Source organism: Amblyomma americanum, chromosome 5 (genome assembly GCF_052857255.1).
Source record: "Amblyomma americanum isolate KBUSLIRL-KWMA chromosome 5, ASM5285725v1, whole genome shotgun sequence".
Taxonomy (NCBI): domain Eukaryota; kingdom Metazoa; phylum Arthropoda; class Arachnida; order Ixodida; family Ixodidae; genus Amblyomma; species Amblyomma americanum.
The window spans coordinates 201,235,548-201,260,964 of NC_135501.1; the positions used below are offsets into that span (position 1 = coordinate 201,235,548).

The 25,417-nt window shown below is 46.2% G+C and overlaps 1 protein-coding gene across 1 annotated transcript in view; it reads right to left on the reverse strand.

The window, feature by feature from the left end:
• LOC144133418 (beta-1,4-glucuronyltransferase 1-like) overlaps nt 1-25,417 on the reverse strand; it is a 271,081-nt gene that overhangs the window by 27,491 nt on the left and 218,173 nt on the right. The window contains exon 7 of the mRNA XM_077666507.1: nt 4,753-5,014. Coding sequence (XP_077522633.1) covers nt 4,820-5,014 — 195 coding nt within the window. The 3' untranslated portion in view covers nt 4,753-4,819. The remainder of the gene's footprint in view (nt 1-4,752; nt 5,015-25,417) is intronic.

Consider the following 25,417-nt stretch of genomic DNA (forward strand, 5'->3'; position numbering starts at 1 on the left):
TCTCTGCCGAAAAGTGAGACAGTTATTGAGCCATTTCCTTTTCCTCGAAACGAGTTTTCACTTTTTAAGACTATGTTCGAAAAAGCACTGTGTTCGTCCAAGTTCTCACGAGGTTCGTGTTAATTTTGTGAAACTGCGTGAACTGCGAACCAAGCGGCGAGTAAGTTTTGTGAGTCTAAGTGACTTTTAGCAAGTGCCCAATACTGAGCGGCAATTCGCAGCCATAGTCAAAATTAAGCGCATCAACGACAGCTAAAGAGCAGCTGCATTGAATAGCCCGCTCATTTACATTTTTTGTGTCTGTCCCCCATGCAAACTCCATTGCACTTATTTGATTCCATAGCATCGAGACAAGCGCATATCGTTGTCGAAAATGTCATTAAGTATATGGCAGGAAACTGCGAGCCACACAAGGCGCCGGTCCCAGAGAGCAAATGTCGAACGCAGTTCCTTTAAGACACATACGCCTCACAGCACAGACACCTTTCTTTTTTTTTTAATTGGCCGAAATACGATAGCGCCGCCAACAAACAAAACTCGCGTGATGCATTTCGAAATATACTTTACCATAAGCGCCCTACTCATGTTCAAACGTTGCAAGAGCTTTGCAGTAAAAAAATATATTAGGAGCCCTGTTACGTCGATATTTGCATGCTATAACGAGGCAGAAAAGGCGGTTGGTGTCATTGAGCAAGCTTTATATTGCCAGCAATACAGAGAAAACATGGGGACAGGAAGTTTGCACGCTGTGTACTGCAGTGCTTGCAGGAACACGTCAGCGCATTTCTCATCAGGCACCCAGCCCCTGCTCCTAAAGAGATGATCAGCGCGGACCTAAGCAAATATGACGCGCTATTTGTAAAGTATCGCGGAGTACATAAGACCGACGGAAGCGCGAAAAGTTTTAAGGATGAATGTTCGTGCAATGTCAGACCTTATTAAGGTGCCTGTATGGTTATTTCATAGCCGCGCACACAAGAAGAGAGAGAGAGGGGGCTGTAATGATTTACGCGATCTTCATTTCGTTATTATTCTTTCGGCACCTCGTTATTGCCACATGTCTTCGCTATGACTGGAAATGCACTCAAAAGGACGGATGGTCATAACCGAATATAATCGGAAGAAAATATTATGCCACATTGGCCTTACATTAGTAACGCGCTTACCATCGACTGCTTACAAAGAGAAAGCACAAGCGGTTGTTGCTAGGCGAAAATAGTGCGCGAAAAGGCGATCTTGGTTACCACCTCTACACAAGATTAAAACTCTACATTCGTATCTAAAGAAGCGCGTGGGCATTAAAATCTATGAGCACAAAAAAAAAACTCAAAACGGGGCCAGCTTTAGCAGTTGAAACTCAAGCGACAGCGAGAACGTTTCTAGCTTGATTCCTGCGCAAATCGCATGACAGACGCTGAGTTTTGCTCAACTGTCGTGCTAAAGGCAAAAAAAAAAAATACGCTTCTAGTTCTGTCATTCACCCCTTGTACAAGTCTCCAACGACAACGTTATTGATTTTAAATTTTCTCCAATCTGAGTGTCCACCGTCCACCATTCCGCATTCACGCCAGGCGTTTTCATAGGCCAGAAAGTGATTTTTTTCTTGTACATCGCGCAGTCCATTTTCACTGTCGAGAAACGAACGACTCACTTACGCGAGGTCGCCACCATCGACAAACAAACGGGAGTTTATCGCGAAATTTTGAAACAAGCACGATTCTACATAGGCTGCCTCTCAAAAGAATCCTTCATAGTGTCGCCATATTGGAGAAACTGAGGCGCCCCCCTCTAGCATTTAGGTTGCCGTCTTGCAAATTTGGTTTGGTTTTGGGGAAAGGAAATGGCGCAGTATCTGTCTCACATCTTGGCGGACACCTAAACCGCGCCGTAATGGAAGGGATAAAGGAGAGAGTGAAAGAAAGAAAAGGAAGAAAGAGGTGCCATAATGGAGGGCTCAGGAGTAATTTCGACCACCTGGGGATCTTTAACGTGCATAACACAGGCGCCTTTTGCGTTTCGCCTTCATCGAAATGCGGCTACCGTGGCGGGTCGGTCTTGCAAACCCCACCCGGTTTCCCCGCAACAATATTGCGTGATAGGTCGAAAGCACGGCGACGTCATCAGCGCCGCCAAATTTGAAAAACTGAGGACTAGAATGTTCGAGTACCTTTGATTAGATTATCATATGAGATTACAGTAACCCGACCACTCTTCCACCTTAATCCACCCGCAAATCTCCATTAATACACCTTAATTCAAACATTAACCGCACTATTCATCATAATCCACCCAACAATTTCCACTAATGCACTTCAATCCATTTTCTGAAGTTTGCATACTTGCAGCATTTGGGGAAATAAATGGGTGAGGGCCAACTCTCAAACGCTGCCACATTTGTTTCTTTAAAAATGCGGTCAAGAAGGCCCAAAGCTTTAATACTTTTGATAACCGATAGCTCTCGCTTGTCCGCGTTCAGTTAGCGCATCATTTAGCTCTTATGTTTTTATTACTGAGAACTTATTGACCTCTGCTTTATTGCTAGGCGTATTTTTCTGGTTCCTTGTTGCCTTTCCTTAGACAGTGCTGTTCTTAAGTGGTTACTTTCGCCTCATTAATTTTTACTTCCTCCTGCGTTTATTTCGTACTTTTCTACGTATTCAAGAGAGCGTATTTCTTACTCCTTAATTCTTGTATCCATTGCTGTTTTTTCCTTGCGTTCGTCCCATCTTTCGAGCTGTTTGCAAGAATGAGGACGCATGCGAAGTTCGCGAGCGTTTCCAAAACGAACACGACGACTCGATCGGTTCTCGCTTTGCCTCAGTAAAGCATGCGCCATAGCGTCGGGCAACACCCAAAAGAAAATATGGCCTCGGCGACAAACCAATCGTGTGAATTACGTCAGCTTCGAAAGTTGCGACACAACTCGCCGCCGATGAAAAGCACCCGTACGCGGGCCCCTGCTGACCGGTGGAACTAATCAAGTCACGTTGCCGGCGCAGCTGTCAGTTATAGGTCACGTAAGTTTATGTGGCCCGCATACGTCAGGAAGGAACGAACGCATGTTAGATAATACAAAGAGCAGCCAGGTTTGGGGAAAAAATAAAAAGCCTATCACGACTCCAGCGATCTATAAAAAAAAATTCATTCACCAACCACTCATCTCCTAACAATGAGGTCAGGTACGGCATCGCTCGCTCTTCATGGGAGTGAAAGCAGGACGGAGTAAAAGTAAGAGTGAAGAAAAAAGCCACATAGGTGGCATCGAAATGAGACGTTAGTGCAATCTAGATTCTTTTATTTTTGCGTTTATCATCACGTTTAACGTGCCTTAATTTTTTCTTTTACCCAAGCTCGATTTCAGTTTCGCAACTTCGTGCGGTCCGCTCGCGTGATGATTGACTTACGCATATTCGACAATGATGGAAGAACAGTAATCACAATCGGAAGAATGTCACGTCCGTAAAAATTATCTCTCTCCGTTTGTTTGTTTTTGCTCCTTCTGTGCGCTCTCCTCTCCTTCCCTTCCCTTCATTCCGTTATAGCTTTGGCGTCCCTAGATTCCTGCGTTATATATCCGTCAGTAGTTTTAAAGAGCCCACGTATTTCGGCAGCATCTTTGAAAGCATGCAATACGTATACAACGAATCGATAAAGCTCCCCTGAGCTTCAAAAGCGCCTTCCCACAACCACTCGACACCAACACCTGAGCTTTGCCTGTTGAGGTCAGGACCACTCAGTGCGAACAACGACCTCGGAAATAATAAGTCTACTTTTCAGAACAAAAAAAATTCCCTGGCATCGTGGAGACAGACACCAGGATCACGACAGCGATCTCATGACAAACTGTCTATATTGTTGGGCAGTGACCGGAATACCTACTTGGCCGAGCAGATCGTTCACCTAGAACCAAGTTGCCTTGCCTTCATAATTACTTCAAGCCGCTCCGGTAGACTCACTGGTTATGGTTTTCGGCTGCTGACCCGAGAGCACCGGTTCGATCCCGGCTGCGGCGGTCGCATTACAATGGAGGCGAAATGCTAGAGGCCCGTGTACTGAGCGGTGTCCGCCCACTTTAAATAAAAAAAAACCCAAGGTGGTCGTAGTTTCTCGCCCTCCACTACAGCGTCTCTCACAGCCTAATTCGCTTTACGACGCTATAGGCCACAAACCATAAACCATTATTATTTTTAAGCTACATATCGGGTCCCAAGCTATTCATTTTGTTCTCTATATCCCATGAGACTGTGTACCTTACCTCAAATGTGCCTTCACTCAAACAATAACCCAATTATTCACCTGCGAATTACTTGCAATGAGCACCAACTGTAACCATTCAGAGGCTAACAACAACGACGCGCACATACCAATCGCGGTTATAATTCTAGGTGTTTCGTACCTAGTTGCCTCCCCGGTTAGATCTGATATGTTGCAGCACATCTTTAATGAGATAGCATTACCCCCTGGGGCCAAAATTGTTCGTCGGTCATAAACTTCGTCCATTAGCTGGAATGAAGTGACGCCACCACTCGGGAGCATTCCCACTGGCTACAGGCAAGTGACGTCACCAGACGTGATAATTTACATTGGCTGGAGGGAAGTGACGTCAGCGCACGAAATCATTGTCATTGGCTGTAGGGAATTGACGTCACTTCCGCTCCTAACGTTATCCCATTGCCAACGTATAATGGCATTAGGTGTCCCTTTGAACTTTTCTGCGAGAACGCCGCCGTAAAACGCGGACAGGGCGCCCACCGATCGATCGTCTCCGAGGTGGCCTGCAACGGATGTCAGCGGCGGCGGGAGCAGCCAGCGTCTCGGATCAGTAGCACCGGCGAGAGGAGTCCGGGTACTTCTCGCGCAGCTCGAGCTTGAACTGGCGGAAGAGCACCCGGTTGCGCTCCTGGTCGGCGTCCTTGTTGCGGTGGAAGGAGGCGGCCGTCTTCAGCCCCTGGTGCACCACGAACGCGTTGTCCAGCACCGAGAACTTGTAGCCGGACACGTGAAGCTCGCACACCTGCCACAGAAAGAAAAGAAAGAACACGAATTGGAAAAAAAAAGCCTGGGCCAAGAGTGAGTGGTGCGGTGCACTCTGATCTTGCGTTTTTAGTGCGATGGCATTAGAATCCTCCTCAGGCGAAGAATAAAGCAGCGTCACACAACTCCCAGGTGGCAGGTAGCGTCACCAGCCGCCTGCCAACTGTGGCAGGTGGTGTACAGGAAGAGCTCGGGAAGAGCAGCCTGAATCTCACAAGCAGCATCAGTCACTTCGAATACTATTGCATTGCTAACACACAATTTAATTAGGTGTTTGTGGTTCATGGTTTACGGGTTTAACGTCCCAAAGCCACTCAGGTTAACAGGGACGCCGTAGTGAAGGGCTCCGGAAATTTCGACCACCTGGGATTCTTTGACGTGCATTGACATCGCACAGCACACGGACCTCTAGAATTTCGCATGTCACCATCGTAGGCAGGCAAAAGAGCCTTTAGCGAGTGAATTTCACATACTGCGTGCTACTCTCCTTTTTTCACAGTGGCATTCATCGAATATCAATGTTTATGCCAGCGCTGGTGGTGCGCTTTTGTATCACAAAACATGCACCATTTACCAGCTGAACGTCACTGCGGGCCCATTACCTCACTCATCACATTTAAAATGACGAATATTAAGAAACGTGACAGGAAGTAAACACGTACAGACTAAAAAGGTCACATTATTGGAAATATTACTTTGACATTCCTAACTGAATCTCGAAAACGCTTTTAGGTCTACCATAACATCCTGCGGGCGGGTCCCACAAACCTGCCCTGCCTATCATGATTTTCCCGTATATAATGCATTCTTTTCTGGAACTGCTCTTACGACGTCGCGGCAAGACGCAAACACAGTCGATTCCTTATCCAGTGCCCACGGGCATTGCGTCCGTGCATGCGGCGGAGATATTGTGCAACCGCGATATTCTCCACTGAAGAATTCGCTTCACCTTTGCCTACAGTTACGAATTTCGTGAGAGTCGGTCTTATTGACTGCGGTATTTAACAAAAAGTAAAGAAAGAAGATATGCTTTCGCATTCCCTCTCTGAACGCGATTGGTCCTAAAGCGAGCACTGCAAGCTCGAAGGCTGAAATGTTGCAAGATAAAGTGAGCTTCAAGTGAAAGGCAACTCGTGCTACGGACATAGGCATTTGTAGGCCCGGTTTTCCTGAGCAATCCCAGATGCCAAGGTCTTTTCAAAACCTTGCGAAACCTACCGGTACCGTTACAGACTGCACCCGACTAGCGTCCACCTTCCCTTTTAAGAACCGTTAGAAAATAAATAAGCAATAAATAGAATAAATTACAAATAAAACAGAACGTCAATTCGACGCAGCGCGTTGCAAAGGCGGCGCATATGAGCGTAGGAGAACTCCTCTTGGCAGCATAGGAGAACAGAAATAAACAACTGGCAACTATGTCACACAGCCAATTGACGATGACGCGCAAATATGCAGGGTCAGTTTCTGCCTACCAGTTTCACCTGCATCCGCAAAGATGCGTTACGCCAGACCGCTCGAGAGTGGTTTCTCAGATGGAAGCACTTGACGACAGAAAACAATATAAAATAAAGAAAACAATACGGCGCATATCCGCTCGATGACGCACGGACAAATAAAATATTGTGCCATCCGGTGGCGAAATTCCAAGTTAAGCATTCCAATAAAGTCCTTCGCAATAGAGAAGAAGTAACATGAAAACCGCTGAGAGTGGCGCTTAGTTGTGTAGATATTTTTGCGAACACTGTTTGGACATCGACGCAGAAAAGGCAACTTTTATAAAACTTTTTTTTGTCGTTATGCAAGCGGCGTTTTTTGTTTCTAACATGCAACTGCGCAGCTACGGTCAGTACCGTCGGGAAGTACTTCAGCATAGCATCTCTCGTCGCAAAGCGCAAAGGATTGCACTGCCACCTGGTGAAATGAAATCAAACGACGAAGGAGCACGCCAGCAATCAAGACAAACCAAAACAGCGAACTGAGTCTTCCAAGAGGATATTGGCCACCGTTACGGCAAAAAAGTAATAAATAGCACTACGAAGTTCGCGAATATATATATATATATATATATATAGCTGGTTACTTCATGTCAGCCCCCCGTACCCCCCTCACTCTAAATAAAGAAAAAAATTCATGAACATTGTCTTTCAATATCTCTTGAGCTCTAAAAGCACGAGCCTGTTCAAAGAACCACTCTATTGGTGAGAGATAGACAGCGGAGCTAGCAGAAAAAAAAAAGAACACTCATAGCAAAACCCCACTGGCGTGAAATGCACTGGCCTAGCAGCTCTATAACAGTGCTTGGATAACAAGGAACAGGCAATTCCAGCTTGTAAGCTAGCCTCCAAAAAAATTAATTTCTTTTTCTCGCACGACGATACTTCTACGTCGAACACTAAACTTTCGCGACAGTATTACCATGTGAAAGGCGGGGGCTACAAGATGTTATTGAGCGCAGCGAAGCCACCTGTTTTTTTTCCCTTTAATGCTGAGGGAACGAAAATGTACCAAGAAAGTCCGGATCTTTCAGGATATTTTTTTTTTCTTTACCAGCCCCCTAGAACGCAACTGAAAGAAAAAAAAAAGGTACATATTGAAAAAGCTGCTGGTGCGCAATTAAAGAGCCCCATATTAACCTGCTTTTTGAACGTCTAGAAAAGCTAAAACTGCACATAGTCAAACGCATACAACGCATCGAAAGCTAAATTCAGCAACATTTCATTACCTGCTGACGCAACAGCACGGTCGTGTTTATTTATTTATTTGTTTTTTTCGCTCTAAGCTTTCGCTTTTACATCAAGTGATCTCGGAGCATGAACTTGAAGCTTGCCTTCTACATCGCCGCAATTACTTTGCTTTGCCCGAAAAAAATGCTTAGATATGTTACATTGAGAAATATGCTTGTAAGGAAATGCAGTTGATGTCATAAAGTGAGGACTTGATATCGTTCGGCAAGCTCAAGCGAAAACTACTAAAACTTGTGCTATTGCATGGCCAGCATCGTGCGTCGTATACAGTGCATTACATGGGGTACGCGATGCTCAAGTGTCGCTAAGGAATTGGTTCGCACAGCGGCCCGCCAAACTTAGAAAGAAACCACAAAAAAAATCGTAAATTTGGGCCAAGAATTCAAACCAAAAATACATTGCAAGGGCCAACCTCGGTACAAACTAAACATCTGCGAACGGAAGTGAGCTACAACTCCTGTACGAGAGGCATGGATTTAAAACAGAGGTGGACGCCGGGAAGATTAAGAATGCATAGATGCACGCAGCTGTTAGTATGATAGCTGTTTACGCGTGTGCAATCAGGCAAATTCTGGTATCAGCAACCTGCATCTGTATAGCCTAAGTGCACCGCGCGACCGCCTCATTGAGAGGATACCAAAAGTTACGACACCACAGGCTGCATGGAAGACATCCGTCGATCGGCCAAAGATTTTCAAAGCAAATTTCTCAAAAATTCGCAAGCACAACGCTATTTCTAATTTTCCGCTTCAGCAAACTCCTGCTCTTTTCTCCGTGTAAGGTGTCTGCTCTAAGCTGACACCCGCAACCAAAGGTTATAAAAAAACACCGCTGTGCACCCTTTCTTCTTCACCAGAAAAATCGCTTATTCAGTCATAAAGCAAGGGACACCTCTTTTTACCTTTTAATTTTCAATCACAAGTACAAGTGCGTGTGTGTATATATTTAAAACTGAATTTTCAGCACTTGAGTTTCTTTGTTGCAGCTTATAAAAACCCTTTTTCTTGCGTTTGGCGTTCCGTTTCATCTAGTCACTCTGAAGCATGTGCGTAATGTTACTGTTATTCCAATGTGTTTGAATTTAATTAATGCATTCCGTTTTATTTTAAATTAAACATACCTAACAATATATTTAGTGTTACATTTGTCGTTTTCCTTTCACCTAGCGCTTCTGTGCAGTTTCGTCGAATTCGTTATTAAATTCCTGCCTCTTTCTCTTTCGCGACACTTCCTGCTAGCCATAAAGCTGAAATAAATCAAAACAAATAGCATATACAAATAGTTATGGTTTAGAAAGGCGCCGACACAACGACCTGGGCTGCCGCCTGGGTTCGGGGAAAATGATGACACAGAATAGCCTTTGTTCTTGGGCTCATATCAGCAACTTTTTCTGCGTTTCTTCGATTTGTATTTTTAGCACATTACGCAGTCGAAGCGTGAAACTCAAGTCGAAGCTCTCAAGGTTGCGCCAAGAGCAGCCGCGCTAATGCTGCATCTACAGCTCTCGCATAAGCATACGCGACGCCGAGGGAGACTGCCAGACCTACCAGAAAACACTGACCCTTCGAGGACCGTCGCCATCATAATGCAAGCGGCGACCGCTGCAAAATAGAACACCCAGCGGACTGCGCTTGCGAGGGCAGCCTAGAGACAGACGCGCCCCGAGTTTACTCACTCAAAGCGATCGCTTATGCCAGCTTTTATGCAGCACCTCGAAGAGTCTCTTTTTTTCTTCTAAACTTATATACCAGAGCTTATATACCAGAGCGCAAACTTCCACATACAATATCGCTTTATCTGAACTACTCCACAAGTGAAATATGAGACATGCGCCAAGAGAACTAAGCGCGCAAACATAAAAGATTAGCCGCGACAGCGGGCGTTATCGCGATATTTTATGCATTCTGTCGGCACCGCATTTGGCGGAGGCACCCAAAGGCCAATAGCCGCTTTTGAAAAGCGGCGACAAAGGGAAAAAAAACGCACCGGCACTACTTCTTTTACATCTTTCAGCCGGAATGGTAGTTTGTTGAGATCAGTGACGCGCGCATCGGACTTTGGTCGACGACTGCTTTTGACGCGTCTTAGCTTGGAACGGTAGCGGAGGCCACTCGCCGATGCTAACCGAAAGAGATGGCGATCTGACTTGCCGACGATTTTTTCTAGCGAGAATGCCACGACACCTTTCGGCAAATTTACCAACTCTCAAGAGAAATATAAATGTAGCGAGGTTACTTGCACCTCGTTGTCATTTTTTGGTTATTTATCTGACTAGTCAGTGAGGTGAAATTAATTTTTCAACAACCTCAAAATGTTGACAAGAAATGGAGATAAAAAATTAAACCGAAGCTATGAAAATTAAAGGCACAAAACGCCTTGATGTAGCCGGTGTAGCAAAGAGCATTGAGGTACAAAAGCTTGCTGCACATGTCTATCTGCGGTGCCGCGTATCACACCTCAAGCTTGTAATTAATTCAAGTGGTGCAGCCACAAGGCAATAATAAAAATCTCGCGTTGCGTGAGAATGAACTTCCAGGCTTCAGCAAGAAATGTTGCTAGTAGGATTTATTGCGACAAGAAACTCATCTATAAAAGCGTGCCCACTAGAATCCATCCTAATTCAATGCTTCATGAGCGCTCTCGGTCCCGATTCGGTGCAGCTCCTTTAATAAGTAAGGTGGCAAAATGAAACCAAGTCATGGAAGATTAAAATAGGACACAATAAGAGGGCAACCAATCCTGAAAATATAGCCGTCACGCACACAAAAAGTAGCGTCACCCAAGCTATCGTTTCGTTTGTAATTTCGGCTCGGCGTCTTCTCTAAATGACTGTCATTCTCACGAATCAGTGACGCGGAGTCCGACGGAGCTGACAGTGATAGACGGAGAGCAGGCAAGGACTGGGAGCCTTCAATCCTGGCCTTGCGAAAGAAGTGCGCGGCTGTCAGTAGAACTCTGACGAAACGCAGACGCCCTTGTTTGAAGAATGACCTAAGTGACAGGGCACGTCTGCACACTCTCACCGTCAGTTGAAGCTCAGATTGCTTGCGATCTATCTCTCTCTCTCTCTTTCTCTCCATTTTTTTCGAAGAAGACGTAAGGGTGAGAAAATTACACAGTAGCGTTGCAGATTTTCGTCGTCTCACCCTTACGTCTCGTCTATTGCGCTGAATATGTGTAAACTTTTCGAAGTCTCACCCTACACTAAAACTATAATTAATGCATATATAACTTAACTTAGATTACCACGCTGACAACAGGATATGCAGTTCTGTGAAAACCACAAGGCTAAACCTTTTGCTGCTTGCGTATACAGCAATTCGCTTTTTGTCCCTTTTAGGGCATCAACTATGCTTTGAAAGCTTGCTTCACTGCAAACAGATGCTTTCAAAGGAGAAGCCAGCTTACTGCAGATACAGTTGAAGCCGGATGTACATACAACTTGAAGGGGATGGCGAAATAGTTCGATATATCGACAATTCGATATATATAGAAATGACAATATATAATCTTATCAGTAACCTATAATCTAGAAAGCATTTCTCCTACGATAAAGACGGGCTTCTTGCAGTGACGTGCCACGCGACGGCGTGCTGGCAGCGCATGGCTCGCTAGGCTCTGCTACGCCTAACTCGCTTCTCATCGAAGCACTGCCTCCGGGATCGGCCCAAGGCCTACGGGCCTATTAGCGCGCGGCGCCTTTTCTATCTTTCCCCCCCCCCCCCCCCTATCCTTTAAGTCTCCTACTTTCAGCACGCGGCAGCGAGCGTGGCTCGGCTTGAGCCAGTAGGCAGGCCCGTGCTCTTTCCTTTTCCTACTTCCTTTTAGCAACATCAGTCAGTCAGACGAAGCCGCAGCGGACGGTGGTTTGGAACTAGCCTGCTCCTGTGATAAGATGCCCAATTTTGTTGACAATGCACAATAAATAGAATAACAAATAGTTAAAATTAAGGGACAGTTGGTTTCCGCAATCTCTTCGGCAGCGTAACACGGCAGGCGAAGGCGCAGCTAGGCTTTAGTTAGGTTGGCTTCACCGCATGACGCGATGTGGCCTGGAAATTGAGTATAAGGGACCGAAGGCCTACCTCTTGAACGCCCTATATTCATCTCGTTATGAAGTTTCACAGTGCTAGCGCTCCCAGCAGGCGCCGAAGTTAGCGCAGTCAACCTGTCCCGACGCAGCCAACCTGTCCCGAAAGGTGACTCAAGAAGGCCGTTTAGAGAAACGCCACTTGCAGAGGCGCGACGCGCCGTTCGATATGTCCAACGACCGGCAGAATTGGGCTTAGCTATACTGAGCAACTTTTTTATACTTTCACACAGGATTTTCAACTCGATAAACTGTGTGTTCGATATAGAAAATAATTAAAAATATCCTGGTTCTATATATCCGTGCTCGAACAGAGGGAGTCGGTTTCACCTGCACCTTCGCTTTCATCAAAGTGAGCGTATATCAAAACATCTGCCGAACCACAGCTGCGGATAACTTGAAAAAATTCTTCGCGTCAAGATGCAAAATTTCCATTTTAAATACAAATAAATGCTTAACATTGTCCTTGAAATCTTTCGTTTCTTTTCAAAAGTGTAAATGTCACAGAGAATAAAGCACAATTATAGAAAAGGACACAGCGATGAGCTCAATAGCGCGCAGAGTGCTGGAAGGGATGCATCGAAGGTTCGCGAGGAAGTATTTATAAGGGGCCGAAATGACGAACTTTCACCTTAAATCCCGATCAACGCGGAGGTAAAATGACGAAAAAATAAACTGCGCCGACCAGAAGAGAGATCACATAATATTTCGGATCCCACACGGAAGGTAAACTGTTTTACAGGTGCGAGTGCGCAGAGCAATAAAGAAGAAGAAAGGATATGGCGCCCAGAAAAACTGAGGATACGGAACCCACATGTATTGAACTTCCCTGAATTTAAAATTTTCATACGTGGTTCCCTTGCAAAATTGAGACACTACAGACATGCCTTTTAACAGATTTAAGAGCTCCCAAACGCCAGAACGCGAAAATGAAGCAAATGCCAATATGCCTCGATAGAACGCTCTTAAACAACTGATCTACTACCTCCTGAACCCATGCCATGAAACAGCGACGCCCAATAAACCCGAAATGAACTATCATACAAAGCAGATAAAAGAAAGAGTAACAAAAAACATATAAAAGCCATAGCCAAAGCGCAATAGAATGAGCGACGATAGCTGCAGATAACGAGTGACGGTTTTTTATCTTAGCACATTTTTATTTTAAAAACCGTGAGGGATACATTGGCGCAGTTGGTGCAGGTAGATTCTAAAGCAAGGCCACAATATTTGACGAGGTGAATTAAAATACGATTAATTAACTAAGCCTAAGTAATCAACTTCTTATTTTCGGTTTTAGGCCGTACACATCGAAGGCGAGCCCAATTTTCTAAACTTTCTGAATCAGTATTGTACTTAAAAATATCGACCGCCAAAAGTACATCTTCGAAAGCGCCCTGAGTCGGCTTTTCCGCGTAGCACGTTTACAAAATGTCGTCACCGAACGTTAACTTCTCCACAATTAAATGCATAATTTGCACCTCTGTAATTCGAAGACCTGTCTCAGAAACGCAGTGACATGATTGGAACGGCAAAGTGATATCAAAATAATAAAAGAAGAGTGCATGAGAATGTCGGCAGCTTTCCTTTACATGTTGCTCAACTCCTTGCCCGTCAGTCCCCGTAGATTCTTCCCTGTATTTCCGGCCAGAACGGAAACGCCTGCAAAGAACCTTCAGTGACAGCAGGACAGCCCATGTGTGCAGCGCCACGCCGTGCAAATAGCTAATAACAGCCGCCCTTTCGCACATTCACACTCCTGCCCTTCCTTCAATTTACCGTTTCGCATCACATACTCGAATGATATAGACAATCCTTTGAACCTCAAGACCACCAAGAACAAACACACCCAACAAAAACGGAAGAAACAAATCCGAAGCAAAAGACAAAAAGGCCACGAAAAAGAAGCTCTCCGACCAACAGCCAACGGATGAGGACATGGCCCGAAAGAACAAGCCGTACGACATCCTCCAAGTTCGGCGAATGTATGGAAGCCTCGCCCCAAGTTTATTGCGCCCGCCCGTACACCACCGCAGTGGCTAAATGAGATAAAACAAGAAACAAAACAAAAACATAGAAAACAAACATACCGAACCGTGATGCTACCCACAACGTAAGCTTGTGATCAGACACAGGGAGAGTAGAGGGAAGGCGGGTAAGAAGAGTGGGTTGCGAACAAAGCCGCTGTGCGCCAACAAAGGCCTCAAAGGTGAAAGGTCGCGGGAATACCACGGCGGACGCCGAGACAAGCTTTCCACAAGGAGGCGAAAGGGAGCTTGGCGCTGACACGAGCGCCCCCTGGCCCCGTACATGCGTTACGACCGTCGCTGGCACGTGGCACATTTTGGGCGACCATCGGAAGGAACGACACAAGGGTGATGACGCCGCCCGCGCGCACAGTACACGCGGCAACTCCGGGAAGTGTCCAATATCACGCCAGACGAGCCAAGATAAAAGGAAAATGGAAGAAAAGGAAGGACAAAAGCGTTACCACAAATGCAGGCGGGGATGCTAAGACGAGCACGTGCGATGGATATGCGCCAAAACAAGTTCAGCATCCTGAAAAGCAATAAGGCTCACGAAAGACGAAGGACACAAGATGTGGAGGATCCGACGAGCGGAGAAAGTCGTTTCTGGTGCTCCCAGGCCGAGACAAACTCTTCGTTTTCTTGTTGAGTGAACCAGTGTAGTGTATATTTTGTTTGTTTGTGTGGATTGGTACAGAGCGTTTCTTTCGTCGACAGCAATTTCAGTTGTTCAGAGACGAATGTCTTGTAGGCGTCTGTAGCCATGGTACAGTTAGTCCTGCAGTCGTGATGCCCACATCGACGACAAGAAAACTCGTAGCTGTATCTGCGGCGCCAGGACGGGAGTACAATAGGAAAAAATGATAATTTACCGAAATGTAGAGAGTATTAAGGATGACATCCTTGATGCTCCGAGGCTACGTTATTTTTCAGTGCCTGTGATATCCAGGACTTCTTTACACTGGAGAAGCAGTCGCTGTCCAGGTATAATACCGCAGCCGTAATGCAAATAAAACATGAAAACTAAACTCCATTCTCTGTTTGCTTCCTAGGAACACAATAACACAGGACAGGATCCATTTTGAGACCAAAGGTTGCACGAATAACAAGACTTGCGAATAGACGTTGCGTGAAAAAAAAAAGAATTGAGAAAGCGCTCAGGTATACTAATTAGACATCAAGGTGCGCTCCAAATAGAAAGGGAAAAAAAATTCATTCGACTTAGTTGAAACAGGACGCCAGCGAACGCAGATGGTACTTAACAACTTTCTTTTCGTTGCTTGCACTCCTAATACGTAACCGCAACCAACCCACGAATACTACTAGTTCGTTCCCATCCTATGTAGGGCCATATTTCAAAGCCTGAAACTCAGGCACTCGTCCGATTACCTCTTACGTCATCCATGTCACCGTTGCACCACTAAACATCAACGAGAAAAAAAAAAGCAGCGTGCGAACAAGTGTTGGGAATGCGAAGAGACAGTCGAGCATGACGCAGTCCGTTGAAAATGCGACGCAAGTCGTGATGCACCCAGTGGGGTGAAACAACTAGAATTACACTGCAATATGCTCGTGTCCTGTTATAACTGAAGTTCATGCTCCACAATTACATGCTCAGCAATATGGCTTCCCCCAGAAATACGAATACAAAGAACGCAACTAGTGCATAGACACTCCAGCGTCTCTTGTGGCTTCAATTACTACAGATCTAAGATCACATTCCCACAAATTCTCCACGGGCTGCTTGCTTTACTTGCAACTGCTTTCTTCTGAGGCACCACTCGTTTCACCTAAACTCGCTAAAGACAGCACTTTCTCCGTAGCCTGTGCTTCATACCGCCTTTTGTCCTTATTCGCGTGACTCGGTCCTCGAAGCAACGCCACCTGCAAATGCTTCACCTCTTACCTGTCCTAATGGTTCCCTCTTTCACGAATCTTCCTTCTCACTCACTCTCTCTCTCATCACCCACCCACCATCCACTCAATCACTTTTCTCTTCATTTAGCTCAGTATTTGCGATTTCTAAAGTGCTGTCTTTTCTTGCATTCAATACTTTCATTAATAACAATAATTGGTTTTTGGGGAAAGGAAATGGCGCAGTATCTGTCTCATATATCGTTGGACACCTGAACCGCGCCGTAAGGGAAGGTTAAAGGAGGGAGTGAAAGAAGAAAGGAAGAGAGAGGTGCCGTAGTGGAGGGCTCCGGAATAATTTCGACCACCTGGGCATCTTTAACGTGCACTGACATCGCACAGCACACGGGCGCCTTAGCGTTTTTCCTCCATAAAAACGCAGCCGCCGCGGTCGGGTTCGAACCCGGGAACTCCGGATCAGTAGTCGAGCGCCCTAACCACTGAGCCACCGCGGCGGGGCATACTTTCATTCCTGCTTCTCTTTTTGCCCTTCGTTTCTTCATTCCTCACTTCTTTCGCTTTCCCTCATTTTCTTTCGCACCTTCGCTCGTTCACTATATTTTTGACAATTATATTTTTTTTCCGTCGCTCTTTTTCTGAGCGCTCCCTTCAATACATTCCCCCTTTTCCATCCCGCTCAGAGTATCAGCTACAATGTTTCTCTCCAACATGTCACCAGCGGCCTTCGCCACGGCCTCGGTTCGCCGAGCGCGTGTGCTACCATTTCTGCACCCAAGCTCTTCCTCCCCACCCCTTATCCACATATCACGGACACACTCCCAAAGCATGCCGGTTTTTCCAAGCTCAGAAAGCTCACCAGGGAAGCCAGATATCTTTTCCACGGTCACGCTTGCGGCCTCCGCACTTTCAACAACTCAACAGTGTCTTCTTATACTTTTATTATTTTTTTGCTTTTTAGTTTCAGTCGCCTATTGTCAGGGCCACTCGCTCACTGCTTTTGCCCTGGGGGCCGACTGCGTTGTACTCGCAGCATGGGGATGCAGAGTTCCTCCTTTCTACTCTAGCTTCAGCCAATCAAATAAACCAGGAAAATAATCCGGATGAACCGGTACTCGGTGCACCCCACAGCATATCACAGTTGTTTTGATTGACAACTCTTTTCACAAAGAATGAAGCTTCCGCACATGTCATGAGGACGTATGCATAAACAGCGAGCTGAAATAGCAGAAAGCTTGCACGCAGAACGTTTGCCACCCATCGACGTGCTATTTACGTTCCTTCTGAAGCAACAACTTTTTTGGTGGCACCAGGTAATTCCGCTTGTATATACAGTGTGTTACAGGGAAGACTTAAGGTAATTTTCAAAAATACAATTTTTGAGGTAAAAATATGGCTTTTGCGGCATTGTATTCCCAGGATTGGCGGGCACCAGAAAACCGGTGAATCATTTTAACTAGTAAGGTGTTTAACTAATTTCCAAAACTCACTTTTTAATAATTAGAGTTGGGCGCCTGGTTGCAATTAGATATTTGAAGCTAGTCGTTAGTAACCGTCAGATCAGTTTTTAGAATTTCGAAAACGTGATTACCCTCGCCGCTGTGGCTCGACAAAATCTGGCTGAACCGTGCGAAAATACATGCGCTTTTGAAAGGCATGCAGACAACGCGACTTTCCCAGTGCTTGTAACTAATCAAAAAGCCAAATTTTGTCGAGCCACAGCGCCAAAAACTGAGATGGCTATTACTAACGACCGGCTACAAAGCTCTAATTGCAGCTATGCGCCTAACTCTACTAGCTAAAAAGTTCACTATTAAAAATCTGTTAACTAGCTAACTTGTTAAGATGACTCATTGGTTTTTCTGGTGTGCCCCAACGATGGCAATACCATGGCGCGAAAGCCATATTTTTACGTCAAAAATCCTATTTTGAAAATTGAAGTCTTCCCTGTAACACTCCGTCTATATGTATTTTTTTCCTCTGCCTCAAACTAGCTTTCTTGCATTTAATACAGGTTTCCGTTCGTCCACCGCATTTCACTGTATTACATCCCGTAACGCGGTATAAATACCGAGTTGACCCGCTGGGACCTATGCAAAGAAAACTTTCCACTGAGCGAGTCGGTAGAATAACAGGAACACACAGCGCACAATAACAAAGCTCGTGGAATGAGAAGGAATATGTGAGAAATAAAATTATTAGGGAGATAACGACATATACGCACAGTACATGCGGATACCGAGTTTGACCTTTTCATTTCCATTGCCCATGTCCTTTTCGAGCGGTGCTCCCGTTACAACGCATTCAATTCACCCGAAAACCGACCGCGCTAGTAATCAGCTGTGAAGCCACTCGGATGTTTACTTACTACGGGGCTTGAAAGGCCAGCTCAACAAAGGGGTCTTTCACGGCGGTACCTTTTCAGGCATACCGACCCCCCACCCCCAAGGGAGTCAATATACCAGCTTTCCAAATAACAGAGCGGAAAACTTCCCCAAACCAATTTATTTCTTTTTTCATCATTGTATAATAAGCTGACAAACGAACCCGATTCATTAAAGGCTTAATGGAGGAGAGAGCATCGGGTTTCGCGCGTTGCGTCGTAAAACAAAAGTACCGCCTTCCATCCCTTTTTCCCCAAACACAAGGGACGACGGGTCATGCGCGCTCCCTTTTTTTTTGCCTGGCGACAATGGCTGCCCCGCTCCGACACAATAACGGTGTCCCCAGCGGCAGGAGCCAGTGAGCGCAAGGTGAAAGAGGACACGCTGGACCCTCAGCCGTTCCCTTCTCCCTAAACCCTCATTTTACCCTCTTCCTGCGAGGTAGTCGAAGCGCATTCATCCGGAACAACACACAGGCCACTTCCATAGCGAGACCTCGCTCGCCCCTTCGCCCTGCTAAGTCTTTTCTTATTCCGCAGGCGGGCGCTCACGTTCTCAGAATTTGGCGTCAAGTTACGGGGCGCCCTCTATCTGCTTGTGTGGGGCTGGCTCATAAATAAACGCGGCAAACTTTGTAGTATAAAGCGCTCCCCCGCCCACGCGTGTTCATTATTCCATCGACATCACGGCGCACCAGGACGTCATTGTTCCGAGCCACAATGGCGCGCACAAAACAAAGGGTTAAGTTTGGCGGTGAAAGCTTCGGTATTCTTCTTGAACTCCGACACCGCACCTTTCCTTAACCCTCATACACGAATCCAGCCTCAAAGCGAGCTCATCATAAAGGCCACCTTTTGACAGTTGTTTCGATCCAATGCGTTAAAGGGTGCAGCGCTAATGAAGTAAAGGGCAGGGAATAGTCGATTAGAAGGTCACCAAGTCGATCCAGTGGTAACCGAGCGAATCATGAGGTAACCATGGTCGCAAAGAATGCTTGTATAAGCTCATTGGAACATGACCAGCCTGCGCTCCAAGCAGCTCCATCGCTGGTCACAGTGACTTGTCTGTTTGCACAGTTCTCAGTGAACGAAACGAGGTAAGCAACAGCGATAAATCAGTGGCTACGGCCTTTCAGCTGCTGAACCCCAAGCATGTGGGTTCAGTGTCGGCAGAGTTTGGAAGGATGCGAAATATGAAAACGACTGCCTAGCGAAATTTCAGTCAATGGTTATCAATTATTCCAAAAGATCGAACCTTTTTTCGTATCTCTCCATTAAAGCATGGCCCGCCGCGCCCAGTGTTTGTTTGGCACGTGAAATAAACCATTATATTCTCTAAGGAAGTGCGATAATTCGAACGCGCGCCGCTAGATGTGTTCAGCACAGTGTGTGGCTTTTATAAATAATTGTGACTCCTCTTCACAGTACGTATGAAGGCGCACAAATACGGAAAGTTTTCCACAGTGCGAGCTTTCACCATGTTCGGTAAAAATTTCACCCAACGCTAGCTTCTTGTCAAAAGTAAGATGGTTCGTGTGGAACTGGAATCTTTTCCAGCATGTCCCGAAACAGGTTTACGCTTGACTATAGCTCTGGATGCACCATACATGCCCCAGCATTATCGCGATTGACCGACTACTCCACGTTGACTGCTACTTCAGCTTATCAGCTAGTCCATGTTGACTACTCCGCGTAGAACGCGTACGAACGACTTTAAGAATTCCACTCCCTCACTGGCTGATGGCGAGGCTCTATAGCATCCCCTATGCTGCACAGTTTTAGGGAGACCAAATGCTGGTGAAATTATTCATCCACTTGCCGGGATGATGGCAAGAATTCCGATGAAATTACAGTAAACGATGAAAGAAAGACAACCGCAGGAAACCTCCGTGGGTAATTTTGAATACCCTTATTCCAGTGTTTTTTTTTTTATTCCCCCACTCAGAGTCCACACACTGCCATCAAAAGGGGATAAAAGGAAAGATAATGTAAACAATGCGACCGCAGAAATCCGCGCCGTGCGTGCCTGGGCACTCTTTAAAATTTCCCCAGAGCTCTCTTCTTCTCTGCCCGCTTACAGCTACCGGCATTATGATATTCCCTTTGAGTCGCCGCCACAGCGCCGTAGCCGTAGCTACAGACTTCGTTCACGGCAAAAGCTAGCTGGGCCCGCCGAGGGACTTCAAAGACGCGAGGCAACAGAAGAGGCGCCGGTCGCTGAATGTTGATGACCCGAGGATGCCTCGGCAACGGTGGGGCTGGACCCGACCGCTCAGCGCATTATCGATGCGCTTTGAAACTACCAGCGACGAGGAGGGGGAAGGAGGAGAGGAGAGAAACGGGTGAGGGCAGTGTCTGTCCGTAATTCTAAATCTCTCTGGAAAGAGTCGATACCGCCTTTAACAAAGGATGCGTATCCGAGGAAGTCATAAGGGAAAAAATGTCTGAGCACCAGTTAATAACTTGTCGGCCTGAAAAGCGGCCTATGTGGGAGGGTTGGGAGGATGGGTAAAAGTGAAGTGGTTAAGACAGGGCTAGGCCAGTGGAAAAGACTTAGTTAAGAGAGAGACGAAAACTAGGCGCAGGGATTGTCCAGCGAAGAATTGTAATAGGCTACCCTGATCTGGGGAAACCAAATGAGACTAGGCGAATTGTAATTGGCTACCCTGATCTGGGGGAACCAAATGAGACTAGGCGAATTGTAATTGGCTACCGTGATCTGGGGGAACCAAATGAGACTAGGCGAATTGTAATTGGCTACCCTGATCTGGGGGAACCAAATGAGACTAGGCGAATTGTAATTAGCTACCCTGATCTGGGGGAACCAAATGAGACTAGGCGAATTGTAATTGGCTACCCTGATCTGGGGGAACCAAATGAGACTAGGCAAATTGTAATTGGCTACCCTGATCTGGGGGAACCAAATGAGACTAGGCGAATTGTAATTGGCTACCCTGATCTGGGGGAACCAAATGAGACTAGGCGAATTGTAATTGGCTACCCTGATCTGGGGGAACCAAATGAGACTAGGCGAATTGTAATTGGCTACCCTGATCTGGGGGAACCAAATGAGACTAGGCGTCACGTAGAGAGAGTAATTAGAAATGATTGGAGACAAAACTAAGGCAATGGGAAGGGCATTGGTTAGGAGGGAAAGAAAAAGAAAGGCGAGGAGGCTACCCTGCTTTGGGAACACAGAAAGGGCATGTAAAAGAAAGAGGACAAAGCAAAAGATAAAACACAGATAATATACAAAGCCGCCGCGGTGGCTCAGTGGTTATGGTGCTCGGCTGCTTACCCGGAAGACGTGGGTTCGATCCCGACCGCAGCAGTCGCATTTCCATGGAGGCGAAATGCTAGAGGCCCGTGTACTGTGCGATGTCAGTGTACGTTAAGAAATCCCAGGAGGTCGAAATTATCCGGAGCCCTCCACTACGGCGTCCCTCATAGCCTGAGTTGTTTTGGGACGTTAAGCCACATAAACCAAGCCGAACAGATAAAGTACAGCTGAAGTAAACATAAAGTGCAGAAATCAGTGACATGAGAACCATGCGACGAGTGCACCGTGCCATATCTGTACACCTTCCTTCAATTTCTACATGCATGCTAGTCTTCAGTAAGCCACAGTGATATAACTATATTTGTTTTGTACCCGCACATATTCTACCCGGTCATAAACCTTCATTCCCAAGTGTTCCACGCGCCGAGGAATAGCAAGCATAAAGTATAAGATATAAGAGCATCCGAGAAACCGAAACAAAAAATATCGTTGACTTCATTGACGCTGCGGGGAAGCCAGAACCAAACAGCATCAAGACAGGAATTCAGGATGAAGACTCAGCCCCCACACACACAAACAAAAATGCACATCGGTAAAGGAGCAAACCAGGTCTCAGGTGCGCGTGCGAGCTCAGAGTCTGGCCCCTGCTGCGAGGCAGCCCACACCAGCAGGAAATGCCGCCCACGTACGCTTCTTCGTTTTATCTGCTTATTTGGGTTTGGCGCCTTTTAGCGCGTCGAGAAAAAGGCAAGAGTACACGTGTGCTTGATCGACTACAATACAGGTTCCTCGCATATACCCGTTTTCTTTTTTTTTATCTTGTTCCTATACTCTTCCGGCGGGGCAAGGGCTGAGCGAACGAAGGAACGAATGAACAAAAACAGGACTCGCGTCAGAACCACCTGACGCCCTCACGACGGGGCTGAGCCCTGGCTCTCTAGAACCGTGCATCGCTCTTCGGGAGCTATATAGCCTGCAGAGACTTATCTGCATGTTCGATTTCACGAAGTTTGCAAGACTGAAGACTTGGGAAAGTTGCTGATTCCTAAGTCACGTTCGACTTCGCAATGTTTGGAACATATAGTGGAGACTTATGCTTGTTGGCGCTCCGAGCTTTAAACCGTGAAATAGTGCAGCAACGACACAAGAACATAAACTATGATATATGCTTCACCAGTGTGCGACACGCGCAAAAAAAATGGACATCATGCAGCATGAAAGAGTAAACAGGAAAGTTGTTAGGTTCATCTTTGGAAAGTATAGAAAAGAAAACTCCCCACCACAGTTAATGTATTCAAATAACATAAGAACACTGGAAACCGGAAGGAAAATGAATCGACTGACACTTGTCTATAAGAGCTTGACAGCAAAAAATAAACTTCCACACTGCATTAAACCTAGTCCAGCAACACTCACTCACCCCGATCTCTGCTGAAACAAACTTTTTAAATCCAACTTTTTTTCCTGTAATTTTTCGAAGACTAAATATTCTTGCCGACACATGTACTTCATTGTGAAGATTCCCTAGGCGAGCTGGTACGCTTTTTTACAGACTAAAATGTGCGCACTTGTGTTTTTGTATTTCGTATGTTTTGCATGCTGCTAAACACTGTGTTTATCATTACTTTGACAGTATGCAGATAGTGTGTATTTCACTCCTGTATGGGCCAAGCACTGGCCTGAGGTATTTTGAAATAAATAAATAAAAATAAGCACTGACACCGGGCTCTTTGGCATAGCTTTCTAGTGTACCAACCTTTTGTGCACAGTAGAGCAAAGTTGTCCACCCCTGAGAAAGTGGGCGATAGACTCGCGTTTTTGGCTATCTTATCGTCGGCTCACTATCGAACCGCCACGCAAATCCGAAGCTTTCTCATACGTTGGCGCAGAGCTTTGTAAACCCGACATCGGGCAAGTCTATCCCCAGCTCGCAGCTTTCGCAGCACTGCACCGTTTTCAGCGGCACGCGGCAACGAGGAGTGGCGCCGCAAGCATGAAAGAACACAGCGAGGAACGACCCTGCGTGCGAAAAGGAAGAATAAAAGTGAGCAACAGCCGGTGGGAAAGTACATTCCTTTTCGCGCATAAGCACTATGGTGGGGAAAGAAAAAATGTGCGCGCAAAGTGCACGTGCGTACATTACTAAGCGTAACAAAGTAGCTTGTTGCCGACAGCATTCAGGTTCTTTTTTTTTACTGTAAACAGTTTTCAAGAAGAACACGGGACCGTTACTGCAGCGTTTTAGAAGAGAAGAACGCAACGAGCACACTTGGAATTCATGGATGCTTCGCACTCTAATTATTGGCGTGTCAGGTATGGTTCAGAGTAAAAAAGCGTAAATAGCGGCCGTATTATTTAACGATTCATATCGTTTTCACCTCTTTCAGAGCTCGTTTATATTACCAGTTGCGAAGATTCCCATACGGCATATGTATTTAAAAAAAGGCGCTATGATTGCGCTAAAATTCGGGGAGTTTATGGATTGTCGCGATGCCCGTGGTCAAGAGCGTAAACTGTGTTCAAGTTGCGAACTTCGAGGTTGTTTAGAAACGCACAACCGACTGGTAACTGAATCCGCGAAACAGAAGCATTAACTAAGATGCATACACATAAGAGTTCGAGAGAAAAAGAGGACATAAGACAAGCAAAAAATAAACAATCCTCCAAAGATAACGGTGACAAATTGCTACAGGTTTTATACCTGCTTCCGGATGGCGCCGCCCCATCATAAATTTCCGCGAGGTGTCCAGTGGGACTAGTCACTTTTAGTTGAGAAAGCACTGTTTCACGAGGTCAAGCCTACTCACCGGTTTGTGTGAAGCTTGACCTTGAGGGTGACCTTGGGAAATCCATAAATAAATAAACAATGACGCGACTATGATTAGAATCCTCAGCGGCACTATGATTAGAATCCTCCCTGGCCACTGTACGACAGCACTAGGCTGTCGCCTCAGCCGATCACGTCACGCCTCGTGTTAAAACTGCAACACATTCCCGCGCTGTGCGTTGCTCATCGTCTTATTCGTCAACTAATACTATCATCAAACTAATAATCGCGGTTTGAGCCACGTGGCGGTAGCGACAGAGCGATGTGCGCTGCATGCGTTTGCGTCGACAACGTGGTGGGAAAAACAGGGCACTAGAGCAGCACGCGTTGGCGTTGACAACATTATTGCAGAAACGCGGAACTGGAGCATAGGCCGTAGTAGGCGTACATTGGGTAAACTGGCATTGACGACGAAAAAGTTGAAGACGAGCATGACTGGTTCCCTGGGTCAGTGGACACCTCAGTCGCGCTTTCAGGCACAGTCTTTGCCAAAAGTAGCCAGGCTGCATCGTTTGCTTCTGCCTCATATAGTGGAGCCCCTACGCTTTTCCTAAACACCAAAAGGCATTGGAAGGTGAGGGAAAGGTTTCTCCTTACCTCACAGTGATTTAAAGTTTGGTGGGTGCGAAAACTGTTCCGCTATACAACTGAGAATGAAACCGGGCAGCCTGGTTACTTTTGGAAAAGGGGGTACGCGGCGATGGTGTCGACCTGAAAAAAAACAGTGCTTTTGCGCAATATTTCATGGTTAGCAATGCTAAATCGCCGGCCAAGTTTTGAAGTGAGAGAAGTTTCCTAACTAGTATTACCTGTACGGGCCCTCATTTTATTTATTCGTGACGTCAATGTGTGATGTGCCTCCGAATAAAGCAGTTGTAAGTGGCGCTCTGTCCCGTTCCCTTCCTTGTGTTCTGTGTGTGTTCGCGCCTAGTACCAAAGATGAATTGTGACCAACTCGCCCAAGAAGAAGTTCTTTTAAGTCAATAATGACAGAAGCAAGAGGAGACGGGTAGGCAACCGACCAATCACGGGCAAAGAAAGTCTGATCGCGGTGCCCCGCTCCGAGTCCGGTCATGCAAGTCATTCGACGAACAACCAACGCTCACGTTTCTTTCCAGAAACGGGGTTAGCGCTGGTAAAGCTTGTCAGGTGCATCA